This window comes from Microcebus murinus, chromosome 13 (genome assembly GCF_040939455.1).
Source record: "Microcebus murinus isolate Inina chromosome 13, M.murinus_Inina_mat1.0, whole genome shotgun sequence".
Classification (NCBI taxonomy): domain Eukaryota; kingdom Metazoa; phylum Chordata; class Mammalia; order Primates; family Cheirogaleidae; genus Microcebus; species Microcebus murinus.
The window spans coordinates 70090377-70106393 of record NC_134116.1 but is presented as its reverse complement, the minus strand read 5'-3'; the positions used below and the strand labels follow the sequence as shown (position 1 = coordinate 70106393).

Below are 16017 nucleotides of genomic sequence, written 5' to 3'. Positions count from 1 at the left end.
TGTTTACCTACGATTATTATTTCATTATAAATGAATTCTTACAGCATGAATTTAAAGTAGTGTTCTTTTTATGATTCATTGCTTTAAAAAGATAACTATGTAATATTACTCTTTTTAAATCTATCATACATAGTGCGAATATGGATACTATAGGTATATATTGAAAGTGAATAACATAGCTATATATCAAACAGGCAAGAGAAGTTAATTTGTCAACAGAAGGGGATAAAGCTATTTTAAATGTTAAAATGTTTTTGCATTTTAATCACTTAATGCATTCATATATATGCATATATTCATTTATTCATATATACAGCAAACACATATATCTTGAAGAAACCTATTTACTCCTGCAAAGATTGAAGAAATGTGTTATATTATTTAATTAGCACATTATTTATATATAATAGAATGAACTTAAATATCTGAATGTAAAGAACTCAATTTCATTAGCATATTTAGGTAAACAACATGAGGTACAGAAAGAATACAAGCTTCAACACCAAAAGGAAGAGGCATAGAATCCCAGATCTGCCAACTCTGTGTCTTAGAGCATAAGCTGAATTTCAAGTTTTAAATCTACCTTCAACTTTTAATCTTTCAGTAGCAATGTTTAATATATTTACATTTATTGTAATAACTAGTACATTTGGTCTTATATTATCTTGTTTTATACTGTTATTTTTTATGTTTTCTTGCTTTTGATATTTTTTTTTTCTTCTTTGGCCATATAAATACTTTTTTGCTCACCTCTAGAGTGATTTAGAATGTAGGCATCTTGTTATTAGTTCTCCTAGAGATATATTTAAATTTTTAAAAAGCCTTCTAAACTATATTTCTCTTATTTTTGAACTAAAAATGAACCAACATTTTAAAATCACTCCTATGTACAATAAAAACTCTAACTCAATTTTACTCCTCATTCATTGCTTATCTTTGTGAATATAATTTACTAGCCAGAATCTAGATTATTATTAACTTCCTACTCTTTGGAGTCCATCTCTTTTTGCATGTTAAGAAGTATTTCCAACTTTTAAATTTTATTCTTATTCTTACAGTATATTATTTTCAGCTAATGGGTCTTTACCTGCTTTTTTAGGATACTGTTCTCTTTACATTCTTCTGCAGTATTTTTTCCATATGCCCTGTGTTAGGTTTTTTTGTTATTTGCTCTCAAGAGATCTATCAAGACTCAGTGTCTACCATTAGATGGGCTTATGATTTTTTTCCTTGGATGTGCAAGCTATTTGGAGCTCTTAGATGTAAAACTGGAGATCAGGGTGATACACCTTGCTTACAGTTCAGCTTCCATTCTAGCAGGCATTCATATTATTAATAAACAGTCTGCTATTCTAAGATGGCATTCTCTCATCCTCTGGATAGAAGATTTTCTAGTTCATTGTTTTAAAGGGCTCTTTTAGTCTCCATCCCTTCCCACTGCATTTTCCTCACAACTGATAAATTTCCCACAATACGGTACAGTGCCATCTATAACCTCCATGCGCTTCATGCCTATTACTTTCTGGGGTGTCTTTCTCTAACTCTGGGGAGATTGCTCTGTCTAAATCTAGATAACATTGTAATCCCTTCTAAAAATTGCACCTGAGCAGTATGGAGACCGATATGCTTTTTCCTCACTGGGACAGTCTTTAAGTTTCTCATCCAGGCATGCAGACCATGAGGGGAATTTAAAAGTGTCTTCCTATTCTTTTTTGAATCATTGGGCCTATTTTAGTTGATGATATGAAGAATATATAGGCCACTGACTCTTTTTAAGAATTTATTGGTACTTCCTTTACAATTACAACTAAACATTAAAGGCCTGACTATTGTAGGCAATGGGATAAAAAGAAGAATAAAAAAAAGACTAGGATCTTACAGCACTTATAATCTAGATGAATAAATAAAATATACATAAATGAGAGCATTTCAAGACAGCTGATATTAAGTGCTGAACAATTGCTATAAATAGTGAATGCTACAAAAGCTAAGCAGAGGAGAGGAATTTAAAAATGTGTTTGGGGAAAAAGAAAAAAGAGCAGAGCTCTTACAAATTTCTGCCAGTTGGATGTATATAGGGTGTTCGGGGGACATGAGTGTCATATTTTGACTGGAGCAGAGATTAATAGATAACATCAGAGCTTTAGGTCAGAGCCAGATTATAAAGAGGCTTTTAGGAGTCCAGTTTTGGGGAAGAGAATGCAATATGGAATTTTATGAAAATTAAACTGATAATTATGTATGACATGAATCAAAATTGATTACAGCTTAACATTAGAGAGAGCTATGAGGGAAGTATTATAGACATCTGGATACGAAGTCAATTTGTTCATTCTTTCAGTAAATAGTTACTGAACATTTACTGTGTGCCACACATTCTATTTTGTACTGAGAATACAGAAGCAAGTAAAATACAGTTTCTGCCCTTGAAAAGATCATGGTATAGTTAGGAAAATAGACATGTACACCAGCAATTCCAGTAAAAAGTTGTGGAAGTATTATAGTGAGAGCATATCCAAAGCCATTTAGGGTCAAAAATCTAGAAGCTATTATTATTATTTGTAACCTAGAGATCAAGAAAAGGTTCTCATAGGTGACATTTAAAATGGGAATTGAAATACAAATAAGAATTCACTAGAAAGTAGGCAGAGGGTATTCCAAGAAGAAAGAAAATGTGGGGTGAAGATTTGGATGAGAGTAGTAGAAGCAGATATGGCAAAAAGAGAGAGAAGCAAATGAAACTTTGTTATGTTACCATTGTACAAAAAGTATGTCACTGTAGTTTACTCTAGTTCAGTGGTTTTCAGAGTGTGGTCCCCTGACCAACCCCTTCAGTATTACCTAATGCAAATTATCAGATTCCATTGCAAACCTACTGAAACAGAAACTCTAGGAATGGGCTAGAAACCAGAAACCTTTTTCACCAAGCCCTTTAGGCAGTTCAGATGCAAAAAGTTAGAGCATTGCTATAGCCATTTAACATCTAATTATCAGAACAAGATTTGCATATAAAAACATTTAGAACATATAAGAAAGTATGCAATTAAGTGTAATAAAAGTTTAGAGAAGTGAGAGATTAATATGATATAGTACACTCCAGGAAAGCTTCATAGAAAAGATGGGCTTTAAATGAATTCTTCAAGGGTTTTGTCAGATATAGATGATTATCCATTCTACTTTATAAGTAGAATGACAATTGGAAAAAGATATGAATATAAATATCCTGAGGTACTCTCTCTGGACATGTTCCTATTAATTCTTCCACTGCCATCATCCTAAAATATTAAATATGAGTGCCAGTTTATACCGAACACCAGCATTGAAATTTGGGTGATAGTTTTATAGAGAAGCTGCACTAATGCCAACATTGAATAATTGTTAGGGCAGCAATTAGAACTGCCAGTTTTCCTGATTTGTGGAGAATACTGTGTATCCATTCGTCTCCTCTTATTAAAACACCCTTAAGAGTTTTCTTAGCATCCTAGAATAAAGGACACTCTAAAGGTATTAAATTGTGCTAATATTACTTTTACCAACATAGGTTCCACTAATCATATTATATCATAGCGCAGCTTTAGGGAGTTATTATTCAGGAAGTACTTAATTTAATTGATTGAAAATAGAAAAATTTAGCTGGGTGTGGTAGCACATGCCTGTAGTCCCAGCTTTCAGAAGACTGAGGCAGGAGGATCACTTGAGTCCAGGAGTTTGAGGTTGCAGTGAGCTACAGTGATGCCACGGCACTCTATCCGGGGTGACAGAGCAATTATTTAATAATAATTAAAGAATAACTTCTTTAATTATTGTTGATGTCAAGATTCAGAAAAAAATAAATAGTATTTTTATTACTTCTGTGTTTTGTTTCATTGTTTTTAAAACATTTCTTTAATTATTAATATCAATATTCAGAAAATAGCAAATAATAATTAATGTATATTGAGTGATTTACAATGTGCCAAACATCGTTCTAAGTGTTTTACATGAATTTACTCATTTAATCCTCACAATTGCCCCATGAGTTAAGTTCTGTTCTTTCCCCATTTTGTAAACAGAAGTTAAGTAAGGTGCCCAAGTCACTGAGCTAATGAGTGACAAAGTCAGGATTCAAACCTAGGTCGTTTGACTCCAGAGTCTTCACTCACCACCTGCATTGTACTGCTCCAGGATATTCATGGTACTGTTCAATTTCATCTCTAGTCCGCAGCCTTCATATATTAACTGCTTTTAAAACCTAAACAAGTAATGATTTAAAATAACTTTATCATTTTCTTTTACATTTCCTCAAAAGAACCCTTTGAAGTTTATTAACTGCCATGACTTTTGTAGATATTGATATTCTAGCACTAGATCTGGGCCTGGAATTATTAATTATTTAATGTGGAACCTGGTACTGTGTTCAGCAAAATCTTGGATGCAGAGAAACAGACTCTGAGACAGAGGCTTGCTCAAGGAAATTTATTGGAAAAGGCCTCGGGATTAACATTTGTGAAGGAGTGAAGAAAGTGGAACTGGGTAGAAGGAGAAGTTGAACCACACAATGCACTTGTGACAGAGGCCTCAGCAGATCCCTCAGGGAGCCTGGGTTTGGGGTCACCATTCAGGCCTTCATTACCTCCACTCTGTAGTTATTAGCTAAAGACTCCTGGAAGGAGACATGACCTTGGATGAGGGGCTTTCTTCTAATGATAGTGATTCTTGGAGAGGGATTTAGCTGAGCACCACCAGCCATCAGCACTCCCAGCATCCATTATACTAGTGGTTCTCAGACTTGCGTACATCAGAAGCAGGCTGGCCGAAACACAGATAGATAGTGCCCACACCCCCAGAGGTTCTCATTCAGTAGGCTTGGAGTGAGGCTCAATAATTTGCATTTCTAAAAAGTCTTCAGTTGATGCTGATGCCATCGGTCTAGGAACCACACTTTGAGAATTACTGCACTACACCTATATTTCTTATAAGACATACCCTAAGATGATTCTATTAATCTTCTACATCACTCACATCTTCTATAGCACTGTCTATATAACATATTTTGATGCTTATGATAGTGTGTCTTTAGCATTTTATGCCTATATCTCATCTTCCCAATGAGGAAAAACAGTTTTGCTCTGTAAATATCCATGAAATGAAATGATTTAATATTTATGCTCTGTAAATATTTGTAAGATTTTGTAATCTATTATGTGAATTCACTAGAATTGCTGAATGAGGGATTCTTTAAATTTTCTGGATTAAAGAGAAGAGTTACAGGATTGAAATCCGGTTGAGTAGATGAAACAATGTTTTCTAGCCACACGTTTTAAAAAATATAGGTCAATGTGACATAAATTTTATATTTTCTATAAATATTTTATAAATATTTCTATAAATATGCTATAATTATTTATCTAATACTTAGTCAAAAAACAGTTTTAAATTCTACATTACAGTAATGGTTGTTGTCTTCTACTTTCAGATTTATCTTTTTTCCCAAAAATATTATTTTAGTATGAAATACAGAGTCTTTTATGACCCATTTCTTACTCTCCACTTCTTAAGGTTTCTCATACTTGACCGATTTTACTTTTCTCCTTTCTAGATGCTTTTAAAAAATAAGACTAAATAAAGCATATGGTCCCAATGTCCTAGTATTAATGCATTATATAGACTTTTTAGACCTTGTGATATGTGTGTGTATATATATACATAATTGAATATAAATAAACATACCTTTGATTATATGTATACAGTTGTGTGAAGATACTTTCCATAGTAAAAAAAAGTTTGTCAAATCTTCAGAAAACATACCATTTTTAAAAGACAGTTACCTAAAAGCCCATAAATGTGTTTATAGTCTTTGTTTTGTTCTATTTATAAATTTAATAAATATGCGTTATAGAAAATTGGGAATATGGAAAAAATGTAATTTAAAAAATTAACCACTCATAAGCCTCGCCATAAATATCCCAGTTGACATTTTGTTATTTATCTGTTTTTCTTATTCAGTATATGGTAAATCATTGGGAACACATACAAGTTAAAATTCTACTTTTCCTATCTCATTAAATATTCTTCAAAGTCTTGATTTTTAAAACTACATGAGAGTCCAACTTTGAACTGTGGTATAACTTATTTAACTATTTTGTAAACATTCGAGGTTTTTTTTATTTTCAAAGAACTCTTAAGTTTTGGAAGATTATGTAAAAGAATTTTAATGATACTTAGAGTTCTACTAAAAATATGGTTTCAACCTCTGATTCCCAGGGTTGACCTGATTTCTTTTTATTGGGTTCTGAAAGATACAACCCATGCCTCATTTTACAGCTTATTAAATAATACTATGAAAAAGATGTTAAAATCTGGCATTCTTAAATTTAAAAAAATAGTAGAGTGATTGCTAACATAGCTTTATGTAAATGATCCTCTGTTAGACTTGAGAATTTTTTTAAGGGAGTTTGAGTTGTTTTTCATATGATCAGCTAATGAATTCAGCACAACTTCCCCAACCCCAACCTTTTTCTCCTGTTTAGCATTTTCCACTTTTTTACTCTGTGATGAACAAGCCCTCCCTGGTTAATTATGTATATATTTAGCTACTGCATGTGTTGGGCTTATTATTGTCATCTAATTAGATGTAACTTGAACTGCTTCCTTCTAGAAAAATCATTAAAAATTCTTTCCTAATGACCTAGAGATGACAAAATGTCTGTAAAGTGTGAAGAAGCAGACAAGCACAGGAACATCGCTCTTAAAGAGTGTTAATCCAGATGCTGCAATCATCTAATTAAACAATATTTTGCTGTCATTAACATTTTCACCAAGGAATTGCAGTTATAATTTCTTTGTCAGCTGTCTCTAGATCACTTTACCTTCAAAACTAAAGTGCCATATAAAAACATTAAATTGGATGGTTTAATTAAAAAGTTTTTTTTAAAATGAAGCAACATACCCAGTGTTTCTGAGATCTCATTTACTGTGCTTCACTTTTATTGTTTGAGTGGATTAGTGTCATAGGCTTGCAATATTTAATATTCATCTTCTAAGATAAATCCTTATAAGCATAGTTGGCAAAAAAAAAAAAATATATATATATATATATTTGCATTTTTTTTCTGTACTTACCACTGCTAGAAAAGGAAAGAACCTTATCAATAATAGCATAAGTGTATTTACTAAATTTCAACTATCCTAAAGAAAAAACAAAACATTAGTAAATAAATATCCAGACATGCCAGAACCTACAAGCATTACTTTTGAAATATCTCACTTTTTGGATAATTTAATAAACAGTACTGTTTTTCATTTTACAAAAGTGTTCAGTAAAATAATTAAAGGAATAATGCCAATTCGTGGTTAAAACTTATGAATGCAAAGTCCCAAAGTACCACTTAATTGTTCTTTTTTTTATGTGACATTAAATATATTATGTTTTTAATTCAAATTAAAAATATATATTGACTGTCCATGTTGTAAGAATTTGATGTGGAAATTTTTATTAAAAGCAGGTATTAATGTCATTATATTTATTTATAAAGTTTATGGTATTAAAATTAAAATGGTGCTGTAACGGTCTAGTGACTTAAAAATTGCCAAATTTTTCTTAACATTTATTTTCAAAGAACCCCACAAAGATTACTGAAAGTGAATTAAGATAATACAGGACAGATAAATAGCCATGAACTATGACTGTTAACATCAGTCATTGTATATGTGTGTGTGTGTAAATTTTAAAATGATGCTTCCTTTCCTTTGTATTTTTTCTAAAAAAAATTATATATTTTCCTTTATTAGAAAATCATATCTATTATATTAAAAACTAACATCTTTAAATATGGTTTCTATTTTTTATACTGTTTGTATTTATAAGTACATTTAAGTACTGAGTTAAAGTAAATTGGCTTTTTATGTATTTTATTTTGACAGTTTTTTCTTAATATATAAGTTATAAAACTTCATTAGAAATTTTTTAACAATTGTGGTATCTTTCATCTATTAATTGATTTATATAAGTAATATATGTTTTACATATAGACATATATATGAAGCATCAGCATTGTTCTATAAAAAGACACACACTGGAAGACCTACTTTTCATTAAAATATACAGATTTTTAAGTAGAACAGTTCCCCAGAATATGGCCGAACACTAAACTTGCCATGGACCTATTTAGTATCCCAGAAATAGCTCTGCCTGGCCAATCTATACTCTCTTTATATATACATGTATTAAAAAAAATACTGAGTGGGATCGGGTGTCCTATATTAGCATATATATGAGCTACCAATTAATAATACATTTTAAATTTTAGAATTGTACAGCTTGTATTTTACAATAATAGTACTGCTTTAGCAGCCCATTTTCATGTACAAAAGACTTCATTAAAGCCTCTAAATTGTTGTTTATTGTCGTTAGTACTATTCTTCGTGGTAGACTTTCATAAACACAAAGCAAGTTCATTGATTGAGCTACCTAAGCTGTAGACATTTTCTTCTAGTTTAACATACACATTCACAATGCCATTCTCCTCTCTCTTACACACTTCTATTCCTTTGCATAATTCTCATCCTCTAAAGAGAATGTTCTGCAGTTTTCCTTCTTTACATGGTTTATGTTTGTTCAACTTTTGAAATTTGGCTCATTTTATTACATTTTATCATGTGCATTTTAATTCCAGCAATACACATTTATTAGGTAGACAGTATGTGCCAATACACAGAGATTAAAAACAAAACAACCCAGCCCCTGCACATCTGAGTTTACAGATTAGTGGGGAGGCAGACAAGTAAACAATGATATGGATTAGGCGTAAGAGAGTCTGTCCGAGAGCTGTGGTGGGAGTGCAGGGGAAGCCCTAATCTAATGCTCACTCATCCTAGTAAATCTGCCTTCTGTCAATTACCTACATATATATTATAAGCCCACACCAATATATACACTTAAAACTATATGTAGTTTAGTTGTAAAATGTTTTCATATAGTAAACAGATAAATAGTCACCAATAAAATGTTTGCTAAATGAATTACTTTGGTTTGATGCTTATAATAGTGGATTTTAGTTCTTACTCAGATTGTGGGGTTTTTTTTCTATTTTACAGTCATGTTTACCAATTGCTACAAGAATAGGTATCATTTAATGTCATTTGTTATTGACCAACAAGATAGTGTCTGCATATCCATGTTACTATTATGATATATATGGTATGTACACAAAGGCACATTGGGTGAAATCCATATCAGTATATACCAGTGAAATAGCCTTTTAGCATGAAATTGAATGAAAATTTAGAAAATCACCCATGATCAGAGTGTAACACATTTTTTTACTGAAAACAGTCTTGTCCAACAAAAGTTTTCTTTGGACTCTGTTTCTTTAATAGTGATTCTCTCAATTCCATCTGCTCATATGGTATTTCAGTACCAGTTTATGGGGGGGCAGTTCTGTGCTCCCCCAAACTTACCACATTCCCATTGTGCCTTAGTATCCTTATCTGAAATATTTAAGTCATTTTACCCAAAGCTAAACAGACAAACCCCACCTAAAGTCCAGCAGGTCTCCACTAAAGTAAAACAACATGATACAAAAAGAAAATGAATGAACTTAAAAGAATAGAGGCTGGGCACGGTGCGTCATGCCTGTAATCCCAGCACTTTGGAAAGCCAAGGCAGGAGGATTACTTAAGGCCAAGAGTTTAAGACTAGTCAAGGCAACATAACAAGACCCCATCTCTACAAAAAAATAATAATAAAAATTAGCCAGGCGTGGTGGTGGCACACACCTATAGCCCCTGCTACATGAGAGGCTGAAGGAGGAGGATTGCTTGAGCCTGGCAAGACAGAGTTGCAGAATGCTACATTAGTGTACTGCTCTCCAGCCTAGGGTGATAGAGCGAGACACTATTTCCAAAAAAAAAAAAAAAAAAAAAAAGTGGAAAAATATATGTTTGACATCTGCCTCTGTACTTTTCATCCTGGCTTCAGAGTACTTACTTCAATTCACTTGCAAATTCTCTACATTGACTCTTGATATAGTTTAATATAGTATCCTGTGCACTGGGAATATAATTTCTAGATATGTTTTCATTGTAACAGAATATCATCACATAAACTGCAAGTGTGCAGGTCAGCAACAGGGTGACCTTCTCTGCAATCACTTCTGGGGGCTCTGGCTGAAAAGACTCTGCTTCCAAGGTTGCAATATTCTCTATATCAGCAGAAGAGAGACTGAGCATGGAAACACACATTGTGTTAATAGGAAATTTCAGTGGGCCAAGCCCCGAAGTGCCTCCGCTTATATTCTGTAGATGGAACTAAGTCCATGGCCATAGCTACTTGCAAGAGAGGCTGAGAGGTGTCATCCAGCCCAGGAAGAAGATAATCTATTATAACAAGCAGCCAGCAGTCACTGTCAGAGTCTCATATTATAAATCGTAATTCTAGTGTCTTTTTAAAAAAAATTATTGAGTAAATTCACATGAAACACATTGTTATCAGAGCACCTTTGATTAAAGACATGGTTCAATAAAGAAAAGAGTTACTTTTCTTCTGAAATTCATAATTGCCTTATAAGAACAGAAACTATTTCATAAGCAATTAGTGTATACAAACTTTCATTTCTGTTTTTCTTTACTAGGACGGACATACAATGATCTGAATCAATATCCCGTGTTTCCATGGGTATTAACAAACTATGAATCAGAAGAATTGGACCTGACTCTACCAGGAAACTTCAGGGATCTATCAAAGGTACCTTTGGGATATGTAGAAGTCAGAAGTCAGTTTTCTTCATAAGAATATAGTCTAAAATAGCATTTCTGTCCAGAAAGAGAGTGTGTATAGATATATATATCTCAAATTAATGTTTCTAAGACACTAAAGCTGGTTGTCTTCTCCTTTTGTATTCGATGTTTAAATCTCATCAATTCTTAGCACAAGAATTAAGCTACAAGAAAATAAATTAGTACTAGCATAGGCCAAATGAAATGGGTATTTGAGAAAGAACAGATGTAGGGAAAAGTTGCTTAGATATGTTAGGCTTTGAAGTAAAAAAAGTGTGAAATTATTACAAAAAATGGTGGCAAATCATTTTGTGATGTATTCCTTAGGTATAAGGCATGTCATCTTTTTTTTTTTCCTTTTTTACTAAATAACACTGAAGAAAGGCATTTTATCTTGATCAAAAATATACATACCCTGAAGGGAAGTATAATGCTGAAAAGAAAGTCCATTAAGTTTATCAAACCCCTGTTTAAATAGGAGAGAAAAGATATGGCCCAAAAAAATGGCAAGAACGTGATACATAATGGGTGATACATAATGGGGATAATAAATAAAAAGCAAATTTTTGGTTAGTTTACCTTATTTGTGCAGAGGAAACTTAAGTGGGATACTAAACTGTTTGAAATTCAGTGAAGAACTAGGAACTAAGTTTCAAAAGCTGCTCTATAGCCTAAGCTTACATCAGACCCCTTGCCCCACCATTTATGCACTATAGCCATAGTAAAGCCTCAGCCTATTCACTTTGAATGTATCTCTCTTTTCTATCAGACTTGATTGTCTGGGTTAACAGTCCACAGAGGGCTAAAAGGTGTATGTGTATACGTTTGGTTTCAAGGCGGCATACTTTAAGGGGCTCTTAGCCAAGGCTAACATAAGCCCTGCATATTAGGGAAGCATCACTGAAACCAATTTAAAATTAATCCCACAAATTGTTTTTAACTCAGCATGCCTTCTCCTGCCTCCGTTCTTGCCTTTGAAAGCTAGACCTAGCCCAAGTTGAAGTTCTCTGTTGCACTAATTAACTAGTTGTGTGACCTAAAGCCCATTTCTCTTTGCCCCTTTGTAATATAAGAATAATAATGCTATCCCATCTCATACAATTGTAAGGATCAAATGACATGTACATTTAAAGAATGTAACATAGTACTTGGCATATAGAGGCACCTCGTGAATATTAGCTATTATCACACATGGAGTATTTCTTAGCCTGTTTGTGAAGCCTGTTTACCAAGTTTTCCATATAGTTATGTCATTCATTCTCTAGTTCTTTTATCATGTAACTTCTTTATCAAACCTTAGTTGTAAGCCAGGTGTAGTGGCACCCACCTGTAGTCCCAGCTACTTGGGAGGCTGAGGCAAAGAAAATCACTTGAGCCCAGGAATTTGAGGTTGCTGTGAGCTATGATGACACCACTGCACTCTAGCCTGGGTGACAGAGCAAGACTCTGTCTCAAATGAAATAAAATAAAATAAAATAAAAATCTTAGTTGTAGCTCATTGCTAATTTTAGTTATGGTATTATAGATTCTAAAAGGACCTAAGAGATCAGTTAGCCAATATCTTAGTGAGAGTCACATGCTAGTTAAAAAAAAAATTGTTAGCAATTGAATTCTGATATTCTTACAAGTATTGTAACTTTTCCAGCGCAAATCAACTGAACAAGAATCTTTAACCATTTACCATGTTAAGGCAATTATTCAGTCTCAGGTAGATAGAAGCCTTGTAATTCATGAGACCTGCCCTCCAAGAGCAAATCTTATTATGGATTATCTGATTAATAAGATCAGTTTCCATACAATTTTATAATGAGAACTATATGAGAGGCAATAAATACATATTGAGTATCTCTTATCCAAAATGCTTGGGACCAGAAGTGTTTCAGAATTCAGATTGTTTCGGATTTTTGAATATTTGCATAATATACATACCGGTTGAGCATCCCTGTTCTGAAAATCTGAAATCCAAAATGCTCCAGCATTTTCTGTAAGCATCATCTCAGCACAAAAAGTTTCAGATTTTGTAACATTTCAGATTTCTGATTTTTGGATTAAAGATGCTCAACCTGTAGGAGTTAGGAACAAGAATTCTAAAACTAGACTGCTTAGGTTCAAATGCTAATTCTGCTACTTACTAGCTGTGGGGCCTTAGACACTATTATTAATTATATATTAGAAACTGTAAAATATATGTGCAAAAAAATTAGGGTATAGATTCTCAAGTGGCATGATACGTTGTATTAAAATGTCATAAGCTAACCACTAGTATGGCTATTTTATTCTTTTTAAAACAGGAAAGGAGGTCCTTTTCCTTTGAAATCAACTATAATATTGAGTTGGAAGGAAACTTATAGACCAAGTTCCTTTCTTTCCTCCACTTACTCATTCTTTCAGTCATTCAGTCAACAAATATTTATCACACATCCACTATATGTCAAGCACTGTACCAAGTGGAAAAGTATACAGGAATGTATAAAACAGACGAGTCCTAGCCTCATGGAGGGAGTTCAGTCCAGAGCAAAGATACAAACCTCAGATAGTTAACAGAGATGTGTGAGGCCAGCATTTATGAGAAAGGTATAGCGAAGACTGTACTAAACTGGAGAGTGCATGCTCAACTACTCCAAGGCATTGGGACTCGGATGTTCTTGAAACACTAACTCAGCCAAAGAAAATATGGTACTCACTATGATTAATATGGATTATAGAAGGCATCTGGTAAAATATTTGCTAGTAATCATAGATTTTAGTTATCCATGTAGAAAAAATGAGTTAAATTAAATGAGGAAGTCACTGTTTCTAAAATAACTAGAAGATATAAACATTCTTCAAGGTTTTTAAGCTGATCATGTATTTCCTTTGGCAGAGCTTTTCCTTTTGTGCCTCACATGTGCTCTTCTAATTTTATATAGTGTTAAATAAATAGTAGAGGTGAAAAGACAAAGGCTAAATAAATTAGGCAACGTGAATACAAAGTATACTTTTGCAAGCATGGAATCCTTCATGCTGTGACTAGTTGAACCCATGCGCTCTTAAAAGACAGATAGCTTTCTCTTCCAATTCTACTATATTCCATGCTTTAGCAATTTGTTCTTTATATTCTGTCACACTAGCGTGATAGGAAAATGTTAGCAAATTAAAGCCTCTTGATATGTTAATAAATTACTTGTGCGTTGTTCCCATGCTTCATTGAATTTCTTAATAGGAACTTTTTACAAATGGGCTAGAAACCTTAGACCATCCTGTATAAAAATCATTAATAAACAGGATTTTAATGTATGAAAATATATCTTATTATACGCCTAATGGGAAAATGACATTTGAAGTATAACAATGTAATTGGTACGAAAAACTACCATAATGCAATATTATCACATTGAAGAGATGTCCACTACGTAGCTCATGAAATTCTTATAAGTAGCACCACAAATGAAGTTTTTAATGGAGAGTTTGTTACTCTTTTGAATCTCAAGGAAGAATTGAAATACTTGAATAATACTATTAACCAGGAACATTCTAAAAGACCTCTAACTACAGAAGTAGTTGTTTCTAAACAAGACTGGGAGTCCTGATCCAAGTAATAAATTCCTAGCAATGAATAATTCTAGAATTTGTTTCAGTAAACATTGATGCCCTAAATGATTTTTATATTCGTTACTGTATAAAAAATTAAAATGTTTCTTTTCTTTCTTTATACCGCCATATTACATTGGCTTCATGAAATTCTTTTATTGTATCAGTTAAGAAACCTTTGAATGAAAGTTTCAGAAAACCAGCTCAAATTAGCTTGAACAATAAATCACTGTTGTTGGTTCTTATAACTGTAATATTCAGAGGAAGGTTTGGTTTTCAGCAAGATTTGCTCAGTGGTTCAAATAATACCACCAAGGACCTTGTTCTTTCCATTGCTCTACTCTGCCTTCAGCCACTATGGGTACACACTCGCCTTCCACTGGGTGGCCTCCAGTAGCTCCAAGCAATCCCCTGTAATAGCGAAATGGGGCAACCTTTCCAGGCCTCATATCATATCAGCCAAAGGAAAAGAGAGAATCTTGCCATGTAGTTCCCGTGGAAACAACCAAATTTTCTTGCTCAGAAATCACAGAAAATGTCTCATGTCCCATCAGTGCTGCTTAAGAGAGATGAGATATGCTACTTGGAGATTGGGTAAGCCAGTTATTTCCCATGCCTGGAACTAGAGAGAGAGCCAGGATTATACAAGATACCTGCCTAAGAATGGTGGGTGATAGCTCACCAGAAGAAATTTGGATTCCTGTTCCCAAAAGAAAGGGGACTCCTCGGTGGTCAGCAAACAACCTTTATTATAAAGTGTCAAAGACAATGTCTCTGAGGGTTTCTTTATGATTTTCATAATGAAGAGAATAGCAAATGAATTACAGATTTATATACATATGGCTTTTACATAAAAAGAACTTTGCAAGGTGCTAAGAAAACTTTAAAATATAGTCTTAACTTTCAAGGAATGTTCATTGTTTATGAGGAGAAAAAAACATAAGGCAGCAGATTGCTTATTACTTCCATACAATTATAATATATGGACATTAAGTGGAGTCAAAGATAAATTTGATATAAAGCTAATGAAGATTAAGCTTTAATGCCCCTCAATTTTCAGGGGCATCTTGCTATTCCTTGCTCCTAATTTTATGTTGATTTTCTTAAAGAGCCCCTCTCCTACAAATTTTCTAAGTTTCAAGTCTCACAAAACCAGGATTCACCCTCAGGGCAAAGGAAGGAGCTATCTCCTGAGTAAACGTGGATACTTTCTAGAAGAGGCAAGTGAGAGGGGTACATAGGGGTTTTAACATCTAGGTAGACCAGGTGATATACCTTCCTATATCTGTTCAGGTCCATAATTCACCAATTACATGTACTTCTTAAATACTTCCCCAAAACACACAAAGAGTATTGACAAAACAGTGGTTTTCTATTTCTTTGTTAAGCAACGTCTGATACATAACAAAGGCAGGTTGAAAACAAATCATTTTACTATTTTTATAGGATTGTGCAGATAAGAATAACAAATGAGAAACAAAGTAAACAAAAGTAATGTCTCTACGTGGGACACACTTTCCCTGGGGCTTTGATGACATGGATAGGATGAGGATGTGAGCTGGAGATGGCTTTCTTGCTCTTGCCAAAGTCCATGCTACAGCCAATTCTACAACAGTCAGTTCTCATTGCCATAGGAAGTTGAATCCTTGGAGTTTCTTTGCTCCTTACTGGATGCTAGGAAAGATTAATCCT

The 16017-nt window shown here is 33.4% G+C and overlaps 1 protein-coding gene across 13 annotated transcripts in view; it reads left to right on the top strand.

Moving 5' to 3' along the window:
• NBEA (neurobeachin) overlaps positions 1 to 16017 on the top strand; it is a 582638-nt gene that overhangs the window by 472163 nt on the left and 94458 nt on the right. For all 13 annotated transcript variants that reach the window (XM_076009491.1, XM_076009489.1, XM_076009488.1 and 10 more), the window contains one exon: positions 10611 to 10723. In XM_076009491.1, coding sequence (XP_075865606.1) covers positions 10611 to 10723 — 113 coding nt within the window. The remainder of the gene's footprint in view (positions 1 to 10610; positions 10724 to 16017) is intronic.